At 42.6% G+C, this 22,407-nt stretch overlaps 1 protein-coding gene across 1 annotated transcript; it reads left to right on the top strand.

Annotated features, from left to right (window-relative positions):
* The first annotated feature begins 1,947 nt into the window (after positions 1–1,947).
* On the top strand, positions 1,948–15,995 carry LOC124407595 (protein decapentaplegic). Its single transcript, XM_046883887.1, has 4 exons — positions 1,948–2,054; positions 6,050–6,391; positions 14,823–15,770; positions 15,819–15,995. The coding sequence occupies exons 2-3, from the start codon at positions 6,079–6,081 to the stop codon at positions 15,680–15,682; spliced, it is 1,173 nt and encodes a 390-aa protein (XP_046739843.1). The 5' UTR covers positions 1,948–2,054; positions 6,050–6,078; the 3' UTR covers positions 15,683–15,770; positions 15,819–15,995.
* The last annotated feature ends 6,412 nt before the right edge of the window (positions 15,996–22,407 follow it).

Below are 22,407 nucleotides of genomic sequence, written 5' to 3' on the forward strand. Positions count from 1 at the left end.
TATGTATACGTATACGTGACGCGTATAATACGCGAGGACATGCGCGCCATGCTGTCTGCCCACTTCTCCCACTTGCTAATTCGCCGTTTAAACCATTTCCGGTTTGAACCTCAATCGCATTAGAGATTTCTGGGGAAAACCCACGCTTCGCGGACGACAGCCTGCAAGGCAGATTAGATACATCCACGTGAGTGTATGCGATATATGTGTACGTGTACCGCGGAGATACATAGGCATGCGACTCGTGTGTACGTCTGTATACGTATATATACACACGCATCTGTACGCATGACGGAATATAGAAAGAGAATTCGCGATGATAAATGAATCCTACTGTATACACACGTTAGAACTGGGGAATAAAAAGTGAAACTTTTTTTGCAAGGACCATTATTCGCGTCTACGTAGACAAATTTCTGCTCTACGGATAAATAATGTAAACAGTTTACGTCGCAGGTGTGTAACCTGCACCACGTGTAGTAGGATATTTTTCATTGTTATACAAGATGTATAAAAAGCGTGATCCGTCTTGAAATACTCGGCAAGTTTGGGCGATTAGCTCTCGGGCGTTATACGTCTACGCACATGTATATAGCTATATTGTTTAGTGGTTGAAAATAACCGAGATCATATTGCGTCATAGGCAAATTAAATGAATTTAGTATGAAACAGGTAAGAGAAGTTGGCTTTTACGGAGGATATATATCGTATTACATAGGTATATACATGCATGCATATTGTGTATTGGCGGAGAGGGGCAGGGAATGGCGCTGAGAAGCAAGGTAGGCTATCGTGCCGGCTGTGCCCCGCCCCGACCTCAGGGTCGTCGTAATTACCGGGTGGTCCTCTTCGGTACCCCATAAATATTCGGTGCCTAGGCGGCACTCTTTCGGAGCGAAATCACCGGAAAAAGCAAACCGACGGACGATGCGGAAGGCTACGCTGCCTCCGCTCTCTCATCTCCCGACTGATCTTTCGTCACCGCGAGGCGCAAGCTTGACGCCAATAACGACAAACGTTTCTTCAATTTCGAATTTACGGCCCCTCGCGACATGCAACTATCTGCAAAATGCGGCGGAAAAATTTCTCTCTCTCTCTCGCTCTCTCTCGCTCTCGTAAGCCCCCGAATATCTCGCGATACTTGAGGGGGAGGGGATTCGAGTCACTCCCGTGGGTGTGTAACCGCGGGAAGATGTAAGATGTGAGATGTAAGATGTAAGATGTAAGATGTAAGATGCAAGAGCACGGGAAAAGACGGGCCGCAGGTGAAAGAGCGGCGGTGAAAAAAGGCCGCGCGAGGTCGGGGGGCCCCCCCCTTTCTCGCCTCGGCCCTGGCCAATCCTCGGCGACTCAACTCACTGGTTGTTCGCTGGGATCGGGATCGGTGCCGCTGGCTGGCACTCGCCACTCACCCTCCGCCGCACCGTTCGCCGTCGTTCGCCGTATGGTCGCGGCCACAGTGACGGTCAAACTGTTGGACGCAACACTTCGTGCAATCCCCGACGTGTGTACGGTACGCGTGTATTTGTGTGAAAAACCTGCCTGGCCAGATTCTGTTTCGAATAAATGGGTATAAGCTAGTACGTACAGAAATGTGTGCAACGCCTCGCGCGCACCGTTAAGCGCGTACGATTCGTCGACGTAAACACGGCGAAAATACGGATCGGAAATCGTGCCGACGGACGAGTGGATATTTCGGATCGGATTGCGATTCGAGCCAGCCAGGACTGCGAGCCTCCTTTCCCGGCAGGATACGTTGCAAAATTCCCGACGCACAGTCAGGGATATAACACGCCCGTCGCTCCGGGACGCATCCTTTCCGTACGAGCATATTATACATTATACACGAGTGTCTTTTGTCGATTGTCCGTATTATCGCTACTGCTTATTACTATTATCATTATTAATATTATTGTTAGTATTATTATTATTACTGGCTAGCATTATTATTGGTGAGTGGTGGTGCCAAGTGCAAAGAGAGTGCGATTGCGTACGGTGCATGGGACTCGCTGCGATGCCGTGGTCGTTGAAACTACGGACTTACGGGTAGCTCGGTGAGTTCACTCATTCTCATTCTTATTCTTATTCTTATTCTTATTCTTATTCCAGCCTGTATTCCCTTCCCCTTTGATCTTACGCTCCCAAGTACGCGACATGCATGCACGCGTCCATCCATGCAGGCCTCTCTCGCTCTGTAATAATATACACCTACTTACGTATCCAGCATTACGGGTATCTATGTCGCCTACAGCGACGATTCCAAGGAGAGAGAGATATATATATATATATATACGGATATAGAGATAGAGATAAGGAGGGAGAGAGACGGACCGCCCTCCTCCTCTTCTTCTTCTCCTCTCGACAGTCTCTCCGCAATGCTCCGTGTGGCCGCGGGCCAGCAGCGACAGGCGCAACGCGAGCTGCTCGATTCTCGATTCTCGGGTTCTTGAGCCGCTTGCGCGCGTGCGGAGAGGCCGGCTCCTCTGCGCCTTTAATCTTTCTCGTATGCGGTTGTATAAGGACGAGGCGAGAGATGCTTTCCTACAGAATTTACGCTCCCACGTACGACACCGTGTGTACACACCGCGCGAGAGCGCAACCCGGGAGGGAAACGAATAGAAATAATGCGCCCGGGATATCGCCTCTTATATATGCCCAGCAAACCCGACCGGTATACGCTATACACTGTACACTGTACACATGCCGATGTGTATTACACTCAAATAACACACAACTTGTATTACTATACGGATTATATACACACCTGTACCCTATAACTCTTTACCGAAATCTTGAGTTTGCTCCGTCCGTCGCAAAGCTTTACCTTATACATGTTTCTCGGCTAAGTTTTCTTCCCGCGTTCCCGCCGGGAACACGTACCTTCGGCCGCTGTTGCTGCTGCCGCTTTCAACGTTCGAGCTACCGCGTGCGTGCCTGCGGAAGATGCGTGTAAACGCGTATAAACAGGTATCGCCGTCTATTTAAACCCGTCTACATATCCGACTTGGTCCTGGATCGGGTAGCCACGGAATCGTACAACATCTTAATCCGGAAGCGATCGACGTCCGAGCCGCGCCGGCAGGACTCCTGGCTCCCATCCCAACGCGGATGTGGACGGCCCGTCGGATAGACGCCGAGTCGTCGCGAGTCAGGTGCACCAATTTCTCGACTAAACGTCGAGACTTCCCCTCCCACGGTTATTACGTTTTCCCTATAGCCGTAATATAATAAATGTAGCCGCGGAGCGACACTGGATCGGCATACTTTGTACCTCGCTTCGTAAAATTCTGTTGAACAGCCACGCTGGGTAGGGTTGGGTTTCCGAACGGTAAAGAGGGATGGATGGACGGTTGGTTGGGCGTAAATTCATTAGGGCGTAAACCTAATGAATCTACGTTTAACAAAAAGTCATAATATATTCTTCCGCGGAGGGGGGAAACGGGGTTACAGGGGGACCGGGACTCTCCGTCGGGAGAGACTGCACGCAGCGCGCCCCCGCACGCTCGCCGCTCTTCGAGATCCGGCCCACGAGATTATAAAGACTATGAGAGCGGCAGCAGACAGCTTGGCTAGAGCTCTGGCAGCCTCACTGTCTCCGACTCTGCCTCTGCAGCCTCTCGTCGTCGTTCCTTCCCTCCTCGCCTCGCCCGTCCTCGAGGAATTCTTTTTCTCCCTTTCGCATCTTCGACTCTTCGTGTATCGCTGCCGCGCTCCTCATCCCGCTTCATCTTCCTCTTCTTGTTCTTCTTCTTCTTTCGCTTCATCCTCGCGTACTTACTTTATCTCAACGGGGAACACGCGCTGTCGGCGGTCGCATGGACCAACGCCAACTATCTGTGATACACGGGCCGAGTTGGGCTTTATACATTCGGATTTAACACGCGTGCGAAACCGTCGAGCTTTTATGGTTACAATCCTCGAATCTCCTGGGGAATAATCGTGGTTCAGAGAGGTCACACTTGCCGCGTGCGGGTTCATGTTTTTATGAAAAATCGAAAAGCGTGGATCATCGAGCGCGAGAGAAAGCTGCTCGTACACACGCAGGTGTCGTGGTGGGATTCTGGTCAAGCGGTTGTTCAAGCTCGTTTTCCAGCTGCTGGCCATGGGCTATGAATATGTACACCGGGTTATTCGTCGGGGCACATCATCATGTGGGGAAATAACACGAGAGTCCAAATTAATGCCTGTCGTGTGTGTACGAGCGACTAATTCAGATGCGCATGAACGACTCTGACGAAAATATGCGAGCGCCTCTGCATGTGAAACGTTAATTTCTCACCGCAGCATATATCGGTGTATATATACGATACAGTTGATCAATTTTTTTATTCGAACTTGATCTGGTTCAGCTGATGAGAATAATTGTCGTTTCGCGAAAACGCAATTAAATGTCCAGGGTCTAACGTAACTACCGGACTTATGCCGTTAATTATTCCACACGATATGCAGATGTGTAACATGGTGTATTCGATACAACTGTGTATGCACGCAACGCGCAGGTACGCCATCTGCAGGTATATGCGCGTGTATGACGTATAGTGTATATAATAATACTGAGACGTGTACGGTCGCGGGGCTGCAGGCATAAAAACATTACATTACTATTCCATGCCAACAACAAAGTTATCTCTTCTTAACTTCTTTTACTTCTTGTTTATATATATGTATATATATATATACGCACACACACTCGGCAGTCTTCGTATCAAGTTGTGCGTATTGTGCTGCACGTAGGTACTCGCATTGTAACAGGTACAGCTTTTTAAAGAGATAAACTTTACTCTTGCTTTCCTTGACGCCCCTTTATAAAGGTTGCTACTGCTGCTGCACGGGTCTTTCACTATATATCATGTTCCCTAATGTTCATCGTTTGTCTTACACTCAATCACCTTGTAGCACATAGAACAGAAAATTATCACCTGAACATACTTCAGGAGGGGTCTTCGTACCTCCGAAACTGGCTGAAGAGTAATTCTATACACTGCCTATGTGCCTCGATACATATAGAACACCTATCATAACTTGTATAAGCATTTATATTTGGGAATTGAAAAACACGACTACCAATGATTGTTTGTAAATAATCAGATCAGTCGTTATTTGGAAATTAAATTTATCCTTCATCTGAATGTTTATTTTGTGAATTCCGCAAAAGTTTTTCTCCACTTTATAGACCAGTTTTGGATGAAAAATCTCGGTTGTAGGTAACTAATTACGTTAATTTACCGTACACTTTCCTTACGAAATCTAAAAATTTTGATACAGTTGTACTTTTCGTTAATCGACGAATGCTGGAAAATATGCAAAAGCGTATTACGGATTTGTTGGAGCGCGGTTCAGTACTCGTAGGAAATGATAAGTATTGTGAACAGCCAAAACAGTCGATATACCGAAGGAAGACGTATGCATATATGTATATACCTTGTTTGTCAGGGTAATATATATATGTAAAACGTTAACCCTCTGAAATGTGGGGCATTCCATCGCGGTTGAAAATTCAACGGAGTAAAAACGAAAGAGAACAAAAAAATAATAAACGAACCACACCGTCAGTCCGGCTAGCATGAAAGTAAGGGTTGAAGTTGCCAGTATAAACATTATCCTGCGCCGTGCAATATCGGTAATGAAAATGCATCTAAAGCAACGTTAGCATGAAGAAAAACACGATAATAATTCTCAATGAGTAAAATGGCGAACTGGTTAAATATGTTACAACCGTAATTACTCGATAAAGATGATAGTGACGTTAACGTAACCATACACAATTGTGAAAAAATATTATCAAGCAATTTGAGAATGACTTTCAAGGAGTTGACTTTTCAGAACAAGACTATATTCTGCTTACAACGGTTTACCGAGTTTCGGAAAGTCCTAAACGTGCGAATCACCAATTTTTCCTAAACATGCAACGATACTAACTTCATCCATGTGATGAGAAATGGTTCGGTTACACCGAGGAACGACCGAGTCGAGTTGAAGGGTGCCGGTTGACGGTTGACGGTTGACGGTTGACGGTCAGGATTGAAATGTTTTATATTTTGTGTTCCAGGAGAGGCAGTGTCAGTGACTCAAGTCACGATGCACATGTCGCTGCTGCTGAGATTGGTGTTAGCGGCAGTGGGTGTGCTGCTGGCGGGCGGGGGTGCAGCCTTTGCGGACACGGTGGAAGTCGTCGGAGCCGGTGAGCGCGACCGAGCCATCGCCGGTGTCGAGGCTAGCCTCCTTTCCCTTCTGGGCTTCGCGAAGAGACCCAGGCCGACGGGATCTGCTCACGTGCCGGAGTCACTTAAGAAATTGTATATTCGCCAGAGTGCCATTGGAATGGCGGACATAGCGAGGCCCGGCATACACGCTCGCTCTTCCAACACAGTTCGCTCCTTCGCTCACGTAGGTCAGTACATTACGTATAATGCATATCCATATATACATTAGGGTGGGTCGTGGTTCGGGGGCGGTGTAATTTTGGACAAAAATCTGTGGGTAAAGTTTCAAACCGCTATGGAAACTGGAACACGTATCTCAAAACGAAGGAAGTTTTTGATGGAAATTATGTGTGGTTTTTATAAACAGTTATTTAGTTCTTTATGACTGAGGTATAAATTGAAGGAACGATTTGAAATTTTTTTTTTCACTGTTGCATTTTGATTATAATTGTAGGAACAAACCTTCGAGATCTCAGTAGCGTTATTTTTATTGAGATTATATTATGCAAGGTAACAATAATTGTAAAAATTTGAAATTTTCATGGGCTTCTTTCTCTCATTATAAGAAACAACTCTGTCAAGTTTCAAATCGTTACTTTAATTTATACCAAAGTCGTAAAGAAACGAAGTAACTAGTTATAAAAGCTACGTATGTTTCCCATTTCAAACTTTCGGAGCTCTGAGGCACGTGTTCCAGTTGACGAAGCGGCTTGAAACTTTATACAGTTTTTTTTTTCTCTTTTCTTTTTCTTAGATTGCTTTGGGACAGATCGGAGAGGCGTCCCAATGAAAAGTTTTACGACCCCCAAATAAGGACCACCCTAATATACATACAAATACGCACTCGCGTTATTGACATTATGTAACAAGGTAGAAGTTTTAGTTAAAACGTATTGTAACGTCACGGATATCAACCTCATGATATGCTTATGCTATTCTACTTACATTTTAACGACACTCGCCCTTCTTACTCCTAAAAACTATGAGGTTAATTATTAACCCCCGTCTGTCGTGTATAGATACGTTATTTCATAATGACTTCTAGCGATTTACGATTTTGCCCTCTGCAATGGTGCCTTGCAGCAAAATTGCAGTCATGTTCCTTCTTGAGCTTGTTGATATCTAACATCCTCCGCGGTCGCGTTCGCCTAACTGTAAAGATGCCTGCTGCAGAGAGCCGATGCAGGGGAGCAGGGCACCGATACTGCCGCCTCGATATGCAGCTCAGATCCTCTGTTATATGTGCATCACGACTTTCCGCGATCACCGAGTGAATTAGCCTCCTACGATATCTACGTATATTATACGTGTTATCTAGTTGCTTCGCAGCAGCGCTTGCTCAGGTATAATGCACGCGACGTATTTTATGTATTCCCGTAAAAATTACAGCATCTCAAGTATAGGTATACTCGATCTGATGTGCAATGGTTATTCCACGATCACTGATGCTGACGTGTGTATTTCTTATTATAGAGGAGGAGAGTTCTTCGTTAGCGAGGTTTTGAAACGTCGTAATATCTTGGGAATGTAGTATTTTGTTATTACTGCGCACAAACAGGATTAAGTGTTGATTGAAAGATTCTTCGAGGGATCAGAATTCTCTTATTTTAATTCGAAAAATTTCCGTTTAATGTTATATTAAAGAATAATTTCTGGGAGTTAATTAAAATATTTTTATGCATAAATGAGTCAACTTCACGTTATTACGTATCACCGGTTTTCCTTGAAAAAATTAATTTTCGTTTCATTCGTCAATCAGCATGTACACAATTCGATTCAGATTTATATTCTTTTTGCACGTAGGTATAATGTGCAAAAATTACGGAAACTCGGGAAAGTATCGGTGAAAGTTTATAAAATGTAATCTTGTGTGTATTCTCGTTAAATATTATTCCGCATTTGTTGAATGTATAAGGATTTACGATGGTTGTGTAGTTGCCTCGTAATAAAATATGATCACAATGTTAAGTTTAATTTTCGTAGACCAAAGAGAGTAAATAACGACACTTAATTTCCCTTCTCACGAATAATTCACAACTCTAATGAAAACTGTACAAAAGTTTGTAATTCATATTAAAAATTTACCAAATGTATTCTTTTCGAGCCCCATCGAAAATCCTGATAGTGTATTATAATACATACCCTTATGGATTTACCCCATTAATGAGGAACGGTAATTAAAGAACGTCCCTTGTCTCCTATATTTGACGTCGTGCGCGGTTGTACAGAAACTTACTATATCGCGGACAAGAATTCGTAGGAAAAGCCGAGGTCAGGGTTTTGTATCCCACGTAACAATTAGGTAGTGCATTTAGGGTCGTTTCCAACCCCCGCGCGATCGTTGTCACGACTTACTGCCGAGTACCCTGTGCTTCACTCAGCTTCCCCCCCATCGACCAAGCTCTGTAGAGTAAGATTCATTGGGAATTGTCGTCACGGCTTGAATACCTCTCGACGGGCGGTCGTTAAGGCTTGGAGACATTTTGGGATTTTCTTCGGACTTGCGTAAAAGCTTGACCGTTGGTCGTTCATGTAGAATATGTATACCTATACCCACTTATGCGCATTAGACCTGTTATCTCTGACGGTTTTAGTCTTGTGGTTCTTAAACCCTAAGCTGTTGTAACTGTGCCGAGGATTTCCGGGTCTCAGGTATTGAATAATTTGATGGAGTTACCGATGGAAAATCACACGGTTGCCATTTTATGGATCGAGTACCGTTAAGCGGATGGAAGATTATTGATAACAACCGTGGTGGCAGATAGATGGGTACTCAGGTATCCTTTCAAGGCAATCAGGGTAAAAGGATTTCAATTATATGTAATGTATATACACTATTCTGAAATGATTTCCCTTGCGATAATGACAAAATTATCATATTTGCAATTTGTTGTTTGCCTTTTGATTTTGAACGAAGCCTGTGTGTGTACCCAGTGACAATTCGGATGTAAGCAAAAAGCAAAATGCTGTTCTAACTTGTCGACGTATAGTAAACTCGTACACACGTCATCTTTTTAATCCTTCGTGTGAAGGCATGTTTTTTACATTTTTTGTCTGTACATTTTTTCAAAGTGTTCTAATCTTTCAAGAAACCAAAAATATTCAGGATTTTTGCTCAAAGTGTTGACTAAATTATACAAAAGTTGGCAGACTCAAAAGTTTGACAGTATTGTTCGTAAAAAAAATCATAATCAGAAACCGACCGTTCCCTCGACGGCCCAGTGTTCACACGACGGGTTAATCACACCTCATATGCAGGGTGTAAAAACGTAAAAGAATCAGGTTAGCCCAGGATTAATCTGCTTAGTTTAGATCTAACAAATTGCAAGCATCTCTTTAAGAATCTCGCATACATCCTTATAATCAGTTGACGCCATGCGTGCTGCACGGCAGCAGTAAAGGCATAAAATGAAAATTCAAATGCACGTCATATTCCCTGTATAAAGGCGTGGGCGTGCTACACCCTGGGTATAATATCCCGTGTACTATAATAATGATTTACAACAAATATTTACACAGCGCTTTTCCACGCATATTATAGAAACTACTACTACGACTATACCTATACCAGGGGGCACTATAACCGAGCGAACAATGAGACCGTTGAACCGTGGGCATTGTGTAGGAAACGGCGAATTCGTCACGCCATTTGCACTGGTTGATCCCCGGGTGCTGGACGAGCCCCTCGGGCGCGGTTGTCACCGCTTAAGATGCATTCAAAGAGCACCTTGCCTTTCGGGTGAAATATGGGCGTATCCGTGACATTGACATAGCATGATGCGCACTGTTAGGATTCAGGAACAATAAAACCGTGGTGAAGACGAGGGCGGAGTGCTGAGGGTATCAGTTACAAAGCCTCCTCTTCTGGTCCTTCGTCCGTTCAGCGTTGCAGGACGATTAGTATAGTATAGTGAGTCCATTGGCGTCGCCCTCCATCCAGCTCAAACTTATGTATCGTACAGGTATAGGTACGTAGTACCATTCTTTACCTCAAAAGTCACCTCTCACACCTTACAGGCCTTGTATGCACTACCTATGCGATTACACACGTAAGATTGAACACTTGGGGCTCACGTGCCGTAAGCGATAGAGAAAGAGAGAGAGAGAGAGAGGGAGTGAGTGAGTGAGTGAGTATATAACGTGGTGGTGGTGGTGGTGGTGGTGGTGGTGGTGGTGGTGGTGCAGGCTGCACGAGAGAGGGCCCCCCTATAGCTCTGGCTGACCGAAAGATCGAAGAGAAAGATTACGTACGGAGGATACCGGGCGGTAGATCACGCTCGATTGGACACGCATCGCAACTGGGTGGAATCCGTGGGTAAACATGTTTACCGGGGCTCGCCCGTCGCCGTATAGTCTCGCGGAACTCCTCGCCTAGAATACATACACATACAGATACATGCTCACTCTGCCGAGAGTATTCCTATATTGCTCAGCTGCTGGCTGGCTGGCGGACTGGCTGCCTGGCTGGCTGGCTGGCTCGCTGGCTGGCTGGCTGGCTGACTGGATGGCTGACTGGCTGGTAGCGCCGGCACACACTTGGAGCGTTCTGCAGTGTTTTACACATCGCGAAGAAGTGAGCAGCAACAGGCCGCGGACTTCTTGAATATATTCCGGTCTCTTAGTTCTTAAGGCTGGGTTCACGGACGGACGGTTGCCTGCGAGTTATACCGTCATCGTCGACTTCTTCTTCTTCTTCTTCTTCTTCTTCTTCTTCTTCCTCCTCTTCTTCTTCTCCTTCTTCTTCTTCTCCGTCTTCTTCTAGACTCGAGGAATTTTAATTGTCGCGTTTGATTCGAAAGAGATTCTTGGTAAACCGTGTCGCTTTTTATCGCCATTCAGCACCATTTTCACGGCGTGTGCATGGAACCGCATGTTACGACTGGAAATTTAAATCGGAAACGGGCGTGTGTAACTATACGTAATAGTGAACATCTCAATTATTCTTACGGGTATACACATTTGCGTACACATATCGTCTGGCTAATGTTAATTACATTTTCACTTGTATCATACAGGTATAAACATAACAACCGACATGATCCTAGCGAAAATCTTATCTTTACATCTGAAGCTAAGCTACCAGAACTCGTGCCTAATTATATATCGCCTCCCACATTTATTTTACGTTTAATTAGTCGTTATACGAGGGCAATTAGTGTAAGACCTGCACTATCGGGGCAGAAGGGTATCCACTATGTCCACCTAACTCTCAACCATGGCAAGGCACAAATACGTCTTATCGTAATGCGTATTGCATACGCATTAAAGACTTCTTGGCTGCTAGGTTGCAGGCAGAGACTGCAATTTACCGATAGTCGTAAGTCGGACCTCAAGGTGACAGCCAATTGATAAATGGGTATGCGATGTGCATCGGCGCGAAACGTATATACGCTACCGCTTCATTCCTGTGACAATGTGCTGCTGCATGTGTTTTGAACACGATAGAAAGCTGTTTGCTTCTCTTATGCTCGCTGCTTCATTAATTTCCTCGTATTTCACTACCATATTAATCACTTATGTACATATATATCATCATTTTCTATGATATGAAAAAGTGTACAAATTATCAGAACAGAAATTCAAAAATCAGAAGTAATTCTGATAATTTGTACACTTTTTCATATCATAAAACGTGATGAGGTATATATACTATATAGGTGTGTGCACATGTGTATATACATATATGAAATCGCCGGACACTCGTAACCATAAGTTATTCTCGTTCAGAAAATTGAGTCGTCGTGAATTAATGGATTCCAAGTTATCGGAGCCTCGAATCTTCCCATTGTGAGCTCCGAGATTTCACGCTGTAGATCTTTCTACGCATGGAAACAAGAAGAAAAATACAAAATACGGCTGCAGTCGTGAGGCAAACGTGTTTCCGTTCTTCTACCCTACTGTGCCCAAGGCTCGCTGTAATATACTTCAATACTTGTGAGATTTTGTTACCGAAATAATTTTCGTTATGATTTTGACGAAATTTTAGGCAATGCTGGTGGGCTACGTGCGATGTAATATATGTGCGTAATTACCGATATTGCGGGGCCGATCAGTGTCGAAAATATGCAGGGTGGGGGTCAACATTTCAAATGGCGGATATATCGAAATTTCAAACATGCAAAATCTTTATTTTCCAACAATTCATCTTTCGATATTTTATCTTCGCATGTTTGAAATTTCGATATTTGTTGGAAAAAGGATTTGTTAAAAATTATTTATCCAACGGTAAGAAGACGGCGCGCTTATTCGTTAAGACGAGAACTAGTCCAGGTGTTGGTGACTCGCAATTAGGTACCACTAATTTTGTAGCAATTTTAATTCATTGTCTGATCCTAGCATTGGAGCCGAGGGAAGGACGAGCGATATATACCTATTGTTAGGGCTCATTAGGCATTTGGGCTAGGTTCCCCTAATATTTCCGTGTCGATTTACCAAGTTTTAGTGCCTTCTTTTGAGCCCGTTCCCTCCGCGCATCCCTATCGTCCAAATGATGATAATAATCGCGGTTTACAACCCAAAAACCACCTTTTCCTGGAATTTGAAAATTTCATTCATGCCGCAGTCTGGCACGAAGAAATTATTTGTTTCCTACAAAAATTCCTCGTTCTTATGCACAACCCGGTACGATATACGAGAGTTTTATTTTTTCTCCGCAAAGTATTATAACGCAAGGTTACTCTTTATACTTTTTTAAAATATACGCTCTGGAGATCGTTTGTAAGTAGTAAAGAACCTTGGCTGATTTTTTCGTCTCTTTTCTCTCCAACATTTCAACAACTTGCACTTTCTAGACTGCGCAACACGCTACTGCTAAACTATATATTATTGTATGTAGTACGTGATTTTATATGCTTTTGAAATTCTTTGATCAATCTTGTAAAATATTAATAACTCGTATTTGTAAATATTTGAAAGGATTATTTACACAATACATTATCTAGGTAGCATGCATATCGATCGATATGTTTAGCGTTTCAAAACCTCACCCTTTATCGGAGATCGAAAACAAGCGTAGCTCTACTCGACTGGGACTACCGAAAGTTTCCTGATTACAATCAGGGCCCGTGGGAAAGAATCTCTTTCCGAGACACGTGTCACTCGGCATCACCTCCTGCACGTGTGCCTTCTACGAATTCATTATGTGCCCAATTACTCTTAATTGATAGAGTGTTGTATCATTTTATGCGTCTTCGTCAGAAATTAGGCTTCATTCCTTGGCAACGTATATGTATACACACCTATACCTATACCTATACCTATGTAGTACAATAGTCGGTTGAAAGAAATTCTCGGGTTCCGTTCAGCGTATTTATTATCCCATTTTTCACTTTCCTTTTTTTGCTGCTTTTCTCCACTGAAATTACGGCACTGATTACCTTATATGCACCAATTTCTGAAGCTTGATTTTTTGCCTCGATGCACTCTTGGGGACGAATGGGACTCGTCCCTAAGCATAGTAATAGTCATTAAAAAAAAATTTATGTTCTAAATTTGACGACCCTTAATCTTCGGGTGGATATCAAACCGCTATGCATATAAGGTCCTGGAAAAAGCGGCAAGGGGAAACGACCGTCTGAGATACCGTATCGGTATATCTACTTCGCAGGAAAATTCAAACAGATAATTATCGTACAGTTTAACGATAAGATCGCGGGAAGAAGGAAGGAAACGATTGTAAGAAAAACAAACGTAGGTGATTTCGCGATAAGACGTTGATTGGCGATATTTCGAGGCGTGCCGTGATGCCGTTTTTAAAATTTAACACAACCTACAGCCTCGCCGCGTACATAGTTTAGTGTATATGTATAACACACACTTGGCGAGAAAGCCGCGAATTTTTAAAAATTAATCACGTCCCGCTGCACCTGCATTCCTGAATACCTGCTATATTATAGCCGAATAGCCACCTATTTCGTGCACCTGAATACTATAAAATTTTCCATTCAATATATTATCGATCGTTCAATTATTCGTTTTTATTTTTTTCGTCACCTCGGAACGATGATTCGACGATGTCACGATGCGCTAGTTACCGCGTCAGAGAGGACAGTCGGCGTTCTGCACGATGACTCACTCCCTTTTCAGCTTTTAGTACATTTTTAGTGATGGCGAACGGAAGTGTTTAATCTAAAAGAACTGATAAAACGTCTTGCGGTTTGGAATCCTTGTTTTTTCTACCACGGTCTCGTCTATTACAGGCCTATTATTGCAGCTATACCGATCCACGTATACGTTGTATGTACATACATATTATACGTCTCACTTCGTAGGTCATTTTCAACCAACTTATCACACGAACTGGCTTATTATAACATCCGAATTCCATATCCAAACAATGCGATGCCATACCATACGTCGGCAGACCTGCGTCAGAGTTGTTGATAAATTTTATCAACAGTGGTAGTCACTGTACATGATAAATAATTGATAAGGAAATAAAATGGAAAAAACAAAGAAAATAAAAGGCGATGTAAAAAAAAAAGCGCGTGATACTATCTGGCCGTGCATGGTGATGCGAGGTTCGCTCGCATGAACAGACGGCACACTGTAGCATAAAGCAGAACTGTGTATGTGCCCAACCCTAACCGACGCGTTGCGTTTTTCTCTTTTATTTTCCAGAGAGCAAGGTCGACGAGAAATTCCAAAGTCCGCACAGATTTCGACTGTCGTTTGACCTGAGCAGCGTACCGTTACAAGAGACGCTGCACGCTGCGGAGCTGAGCTTGTCGCGGGTCGCCCTGGCGGCATCCGACGAAGACGCGGAAGGCTCGAGATACCAGCGGATCCTCGTCCACGACATCGTCCTACCTGGCGTCCGGGGACGGAGTAAACCGATCCTCCGATTAGTGGACAGCAAGCTGGTCGACACGAGGGAGAATTCATCGGTACCTTTGGACGTGCATCCGGCGGTGGAAAGGTGGATACAGAATCCGGCCCACAACCACGGCCTCCTGGTCGAGGTCCTCGGAGCGAAACGGCGGAAGGAGGAGCACGTGAGGCTCAGGCGAAGCGTCGGCGAAGACGCAGAGTCCTGGACGGCCAACAGGCCGTTCCTCTTCACCTATACCGACGACGGTAAGAACCAGGCCGCATCGGCTAATCGGATAATGGAGAGGCGCGCGAGGCGGGCGGCTGTTAGGAAAAACCGGAGGAAAGACGGGCGGGAAAATTGCCGGCGACACCCGCTTTACGTCGACTTTGCGGACGTCGGATGGAACGATTGGATAGTCGCACCGCCCGGCTACGACGCCTTCTACTGCCACGGCGATTGTCCGTTCCCCCTTGCCGATCATCTCAATTCGACGAATCACGCGATCGTGCAAACCCTCGTCTACTCGACGAACCCAAACATGGTGCCCAAGGCCTGCTGCGTGCCCACAGCCCTCAGCTCCATATCCATGCTCTATCTCGACGAGGAGAACAAGGTGGTGCTCAAAAATTATCAGGACATGGCTGTCCTTGGGTGCGGGTGCCGCTGAAAGGGCATTGATTCCCATTAAATTCTGCAGTTCTCGATCCGCTAGAGTCGACGATGGACGAACACGCTGCTGCAGCGTTATAAGTTTTTCCTCCCTCACCGTCAACGCCATTACGCTGTGTACCCGGTCCTGTTTCCGAGAAAAGGCATTCATAATCTACGGGACAATGTATTCCGTTCTGGAGAACATGTGCCGATACGAACGGGGATTTCATCTCGACATAATCAAATCTCTCGACAAGATGATTTGTAAAGCGCGTGATGACAGACTATATCAACGAATATACAGAGTTCGAACGTATAATTTATATATATATATATATATATATATATATATATAGGTATGTGTGTGTACTTCTGTACATATCAGTTAATTTTATTACCATTTGGAAATTTAGCGATTCCGTAGGACTTAAATCGGTTCGGATGGAAATTTACGGATCAGCAAATGCTGCCGGAATAGAAAAAGTGTGAGGATTCGCAAGTTGTGTAGTGACGACCTGCTGTCAATCGATTGGTGTAATAGAGGACTGGGCATGTCAATTATTGCCCTGGTCTTCGCCATTCCCTTAAACCTTTTTCTCCTCACCGCCACAGTCTCTCCATGTCTCTCTCCCTCCCTCCCTCTACCCATCTCTTGACTACCCCTGGGGGCATGGACCCCCGTCGAAAATGTGGAATCGCAACGAAGAAGAATAAGGAAGGATACAGCATATCCAGCGAGATCGCTCCATTCTCGAGACTTCTACCCAGAGTGAGATAGCGCGCGTGTGACGCTGCCGCATTCTCTACAGTTTCAGTAATCAACAAACCTGGCGGCCTATCCAACTGCGGGAGCCTTAAGCTGCGTGCGTGATAGGCAAAGCCGAACCTCCTTGGATATAAGCAACGTGTCATTTATTAATAAGGCTGTAGAGAAACCGGTATAGATTTATAAATATATAAGCGACCGCAGGTGCTATTTGTCCGAGAGAACGCAGCGGCACAACGGAGATATACGGCGAGGAAAGGCCGGGGAGATATTGTTTCAAACGATATTTTGTCGTGCCCGCGGGTCTTTTCTTATAACATATATATATATATATATATATATATATATATGTATATGTATATATATATATATATATATATATATATATATATATGTATATGTATAATGATAATGATAGTAATAATAGTAATAATAATAATAGTGCACGTGTGTGTGTGTATATTGAGAGGAGTGCGCGACCGTAGTGGGCATATTGTTTGTACAAAACACACATATATACATATATATGTATGCAAAAGTATAAAATATGTATATTTGAATGTGCTTATGCATTATCACGCATGCCGGCGACGACCGTTTGACAGTATAGTGTACGGATTTACCTGCGTATGGATATGTTGAAGCGCGAACATCGTGGCTGGCGAGTATTTTTTTTTTTATCTTTTCATTTTTTTTTTAACCTTACTTTCTCTATTGTTACGATTTATCACTATCGACGAACGCGCCATGGCACCTGGCGCGCACAGCGAACGGCGAATTTACGTCTGACCTATGATCTCCGATCTCTCACCTCTGATCTCTGAATTCTTGGTATCTAGCTGCCGCGGATTCCTTCTCTGCAGTGGTCCGTCGACGTAGACTGTCGAAAAGTAAATAAAAGAAGAGGAAATCCGTACAATATACGATGGTTGGAGTAAAGTAAAAAAAAATAAGAAAAAAAAAACACGACGGGAGGAAGAAAAACATGTCGATAATGATGATGATAATAATAATAACAACAATACTACTACTACTACTACTACTAGTACTAACAATAATAATAATGATAACGATGATGATGACGACGACAATATTATTAATAATAATAACAATAACAATACTAATAATGGCAACTATAAATCGATCAATAATACGAAAATGAAATCGGATAAAAGAAAACGACGCCGCTGTGTTATACGCGCCTTGCCGGCAAGAATGCAGCGTCGGTATTGCGTCATTGACAGTCAACAACTCTTAATATATCGCGTAAGAGTGAAATCGGTAATTTTCCAAGAGTGCTGCAGCAGACAGCTGCTGCTGCTACGGTGTGTCACATACACTCTCGGCAGGCAGTCGACGCTGCAGGATCGAATCGGATCCAGGTGTGTCCTCGCGCGACTGTGTATCCTAAACGCATACGTACATACATACGTCGTACGTGCAGCCTGCATATACATTATACACCTGTGCTCGGCGGAAAGTATAAGGCATACATACGTCGTGTATATCAGAGGTGACATACCTACATGCGAACACTGCGCCAAACTTATACGTACACCTGTACATAATATTAATATATGAGAATCTGAGAGGCCTGAGTGGGCCAAGTGGAAGCGAGTTGAAGCAAGTGGGAACAAGTGGCAACCAGGAGTGAAAGAGTGAAAAGCCCGAGTTGCGCGGAGGGTTGGGGGGGGGGGGGGGGGAGATATCGAGGAGATGGAGGAGGAAAAGGAGAATGAGAATGAGGATGAGGATGCGGAGGAGGGGAGACTACGGAATCTTTGAGAATCTTTTAGAATTTTTCAAGACAGCTCGAGACAAGCGAGTTGAGACTGTATTTAGGCTTAGTCACAGGTGGCACGTCCCGAAGCTATCCTGTGTGTTTAACGTACCCCATTTATAGATGTGAGTAATGTATTTATGTGATCGCATACCACGAATAAATATTTAACATAAACTGTACCTGCTTAAGGATTACTATTTATTTTTTACAAACAGAATTGAAGCATGTGTATATTTGTACAAAAGTTATTCTTTCGTTTTCTTTTTTTTTTTTTTTTTTCTTTTTTTTTGTCTTGTGTATTCTTTCTTTTTTCCATCTTTTATTGTTGTTAAAATGCTAAAATATTACTCGATGTAAAATGTGTGAATAGATGATTATTATGTGTAAACTTTTGTAAATATTAATTATGTTTGTAAAGTATGAATTATTTTATATATACTCATATGTGTATGTATATTTTTAAAATACAGATATTTACCGTTATATCCATAGTTCCCAAATGTACACTTCTATAATATTGATAAAGCGTGTAAATAGTGAATAAAATCCAAATTATAGTAATTAACCGAATTTACAATACCTATCGTAGAGTTTCTTGTAACCCACCCACTGCACACCATTTGCTTCCACGCATTTTGAAAAATGCATATACTATTGCTAAAACGTTTTGAAGTTTTTTCGTTGCGAAAGAGCGCACTGGACTTGACAGGGTTGCTATTATATTTTCAACATGTTTTTCATATTTAAATCGACAAGACCAAGTTGAAATCGCATCACCTTCGATCCCTCATGATGTTTACAAATTTGCAATCAATCGGTACAGATATGTGTAATTATAGATACCACCAATTTGAATTTCCAATTGAACAAGTTCAAATGGAACTGTGATAATTTTCACCTCATTAATTATCACTGAACTTTCTACATATATACTCGTGTACGAATTTCGTCGGAGAATAATTTTTATTTAATCAAGAAACCGTTTATTGGCACACCTTACTTTGCAGATTATTCTCAAGTTGTGTCGAATAAAATTGAGATTCTCGACATAAAAAATGTCGTATTAGAAAACATGCTATAAATTTATCTTGCTGGCACAGGTGACAAAAGTTTAGAGAACTTGTAATTATTGAAATTAGATACAGGTACGAAATCGTATAAAAAAATTACATCAGCAATTAATTGTTAATTTTCTACTTAATCCGCGATTTATTTCATGTTACTACTGAAAAATTTGCATATTCGACTTCGTAAATTCAAATTCCCATGTAAATTTCCACGAATTATAATAGGGGTATTCATTACCTATAGTTGATAGTGTAATAATTTTTGATAGATTGTTTTTTTTTTTTTTTTTTTTTTTGTTTTCTTTTACAATTTATACACTCGTACATTTATTCTAAATGTTGACAGATAAGAAATTCTACAATCGTATCATGTACAGCTATAAAACCCAAAGTTTACGAGTGTAACGAACGATTTGCGAAAAGTTAAGCACGCTCTCTGAACGACAGTTAATTCTTAATCGTTGATCACGTATAAAGATTAGAAGACTATACATAGACATGAAAAAGTTCCCCTCACCTTTGATCCGACAATAAAATTTGTACCGGTTGCGCATTTACGAAGAGGTTTTCTGCAATTGTCTTTCGAACTATGAGCGGTCAGTCGAGGAAAGGTGGATGATGCTAAAATAAACTCAAATTGAAATGCATAAAACCTTTTAACACCACATCATTCAACATTTAACGACCCGCGAGAAACTTGGATTTCATCGAAATAAAATTCTCGCTGCAGGTTCTTACTGCGACAACCACGGTAGATATCCATAAATAATTTCGATAATTAGTGAAATAAACGTTAGCGATGATTTTTTGTAGTACTCTCACTCCACCACGTTGTCTTAAAATCACCATGACCATTATGGCGACAAAAAAAAAAAACAACCAAGCTTATTTCTTAGACTTATATTTGATAACATTCCGGTGTATTAAAACCTTTCAGCTTGAATATTAACCAGCGTTATTCAATAGCTGAACTTGATTACACCCGACCGGAAAGTGAGTAAGTACATAGGGGTAGCCGAATGGATTTAGCTCGCTGCAAAGGACTGCTGCTTGATTCGCAATTCTCCGTCTAATATTAGCACAGCGTTCGGTATTGGAATAGTAGTTCATAAAAAATCTCAATCCATACGCCTACAGTCGTCCGGTGGTAAAGCGTATTATTAGAATCCATAAAGATTGAAGCTGTTAGTAAGAATCGAAAGCTGAGAATTGGAGGGAACACGTATGAGGGGGCCGCGGTGAGAAATGGGTTTTAAAGGCTGCCCAATGTTGTGTGTGCAGTCTGTTGTACCTTCTTGACACATATATAACTGTATTTGGCCGTTCAAACATCTCACCTACCATCTAAACTCTTTTGTTCTCGTTTTCTTCGACACTTACGAACTCTCGAACAAGCTGTCTTTACCGTTTAGACCTCGGTAGCTCGTATACCACTCTCACAAGAGTTTATATAGAAGGTGTTGATTTAGCGCGCGCATCAGGGATGTGACGTGACCCCTTAATAGTTAGAACTGCTGCAGGTCCGAGGTTACTTAAACATATCTAACCAGTTTCGATTAGTCACTCAAATATTTTACCAGGTAGATGGCCACCGCTCCTCTACTATAAGCCACAGCGACGTGGCGGATGTGCTTGGGAATGAATAACACGTGTGGTCTTTGTGAACCTGCGGCGTGACCGCATCGGATATTAAATCCTTTGCGGTTTGAAAAATTGCCGACAGTCAGGACCGTCCTTCCTGTGCAGCGGGCGGAGCAGTGATCATCTCGAAGTCAGTCTACTTCTCTTTTGCACATTTCCATTGTCCGCAAGGTAATTGCTACTCTTGATGACCGCACAGTCGTCAAGAAATTCCACCCTGACGTTAAATGCGAAAAAATTATAATTAACTGTAATAACTCGAGATGGATTCCGAAGTTTAATGTAACCCTCGGTGTTGAAACTGATTCTTCAAGTTACTTTCTGTTTCATGCTACGCGATAATTAACGAATTTTATTTTGCTCAACGCGGGCGGGGGGGGGGAGGGGGGGGGGGGGGTCGTAAAGTTCATGGGGTGAAATTCTTTCAAGATTATAGCGCACCTCGGATAAATGTGTCTTCAACTATCGCGTAGATCCAAGTATATATCTTTCTGTTATATAACAAAGGTCGCAATAAGCCATACAGTTTAAACCGTGTGACATATGCTTTTACTTTGATTGCGTCTATAACTACGAGCGTCGTTAAGTCTCGCAGATCCTTATGCTTTTAATTGCTGTGATAAACCTGGAACGTTATAAAATTCGTCTGAGATACGGCAATCCATTAAGAATCATCTCTTGGTCTTGAAACTTTTAAGTCTCTCGGTATAAAGAATCAAAAAATGCGTTATACTAACAATAAGTGTGAATTTAAGGGTGAAAGCAAACGGATGTATAAGGCTGAGATTCGATTATAAGAGGGTGAAGCCATTTCTTTTGTATACAGGAAAATTTCATGTGAAATTCAGTTTACAGTAAGTTTTGCAGAATTTGTTCAACCAGAATTTATCTGGTAACTTGATTGCCGTGTGTTCAACGGCTAAAGGGGCTTTCGCAGAGCCGCTGCTAAATAGGCTCATACCTGACCTTACCTTAATACCACGGTTAAATCCGGCTTGTCGGATTTGAATCTACAAGAATAAGTTGACTGCTAATGGTAAGATAAATGTTCTTGACCGTTTCATGTACTTCAGTCGTCCCTGACAGCCGATTTGAAAAAAGATTTTCTGTTAAGACGAATCCTATATGAAACCCAAATCATATATACATATATAGTGTGTATAGTGTGTATAGTGTATGTATAGAACGTGACGAAGTATACATGCGTTTAAGTGATATTCTCTCCGCAAAAGGAATTGGAATCTTGACAAATTTTAAGGGATGCCACAAATTGTGTAAACCAAGAAAATTGGAAAACATATTGCCCATCCACATTTCTGTGGAAATTAATATACAATCTGCTCTGAGTAATTAACGAAAAAACAAAAATAAAGGGTCAGTACTATATTGTAACAGAAAATATAACAGTTGACATATTATTGTAACAGAAAAATTAATAATGACACAAAAAATGAATCATATTAGTTTTACATTTACGGACCTTG

This window comes from Diprion similis, chromosome 6, assembly GCF_021155765.1.
Source record: "Diprion similis isolate iyDipSimi1 chromosome 6, iyDipSimi1.1, whole genome shotgun sequence".
Lineage (NCBI taxonomy): Eukaryota > Metazoa > Arthropoda > Insecta > Hymenoptera > Diprionidae > Diprion > Diprion similis.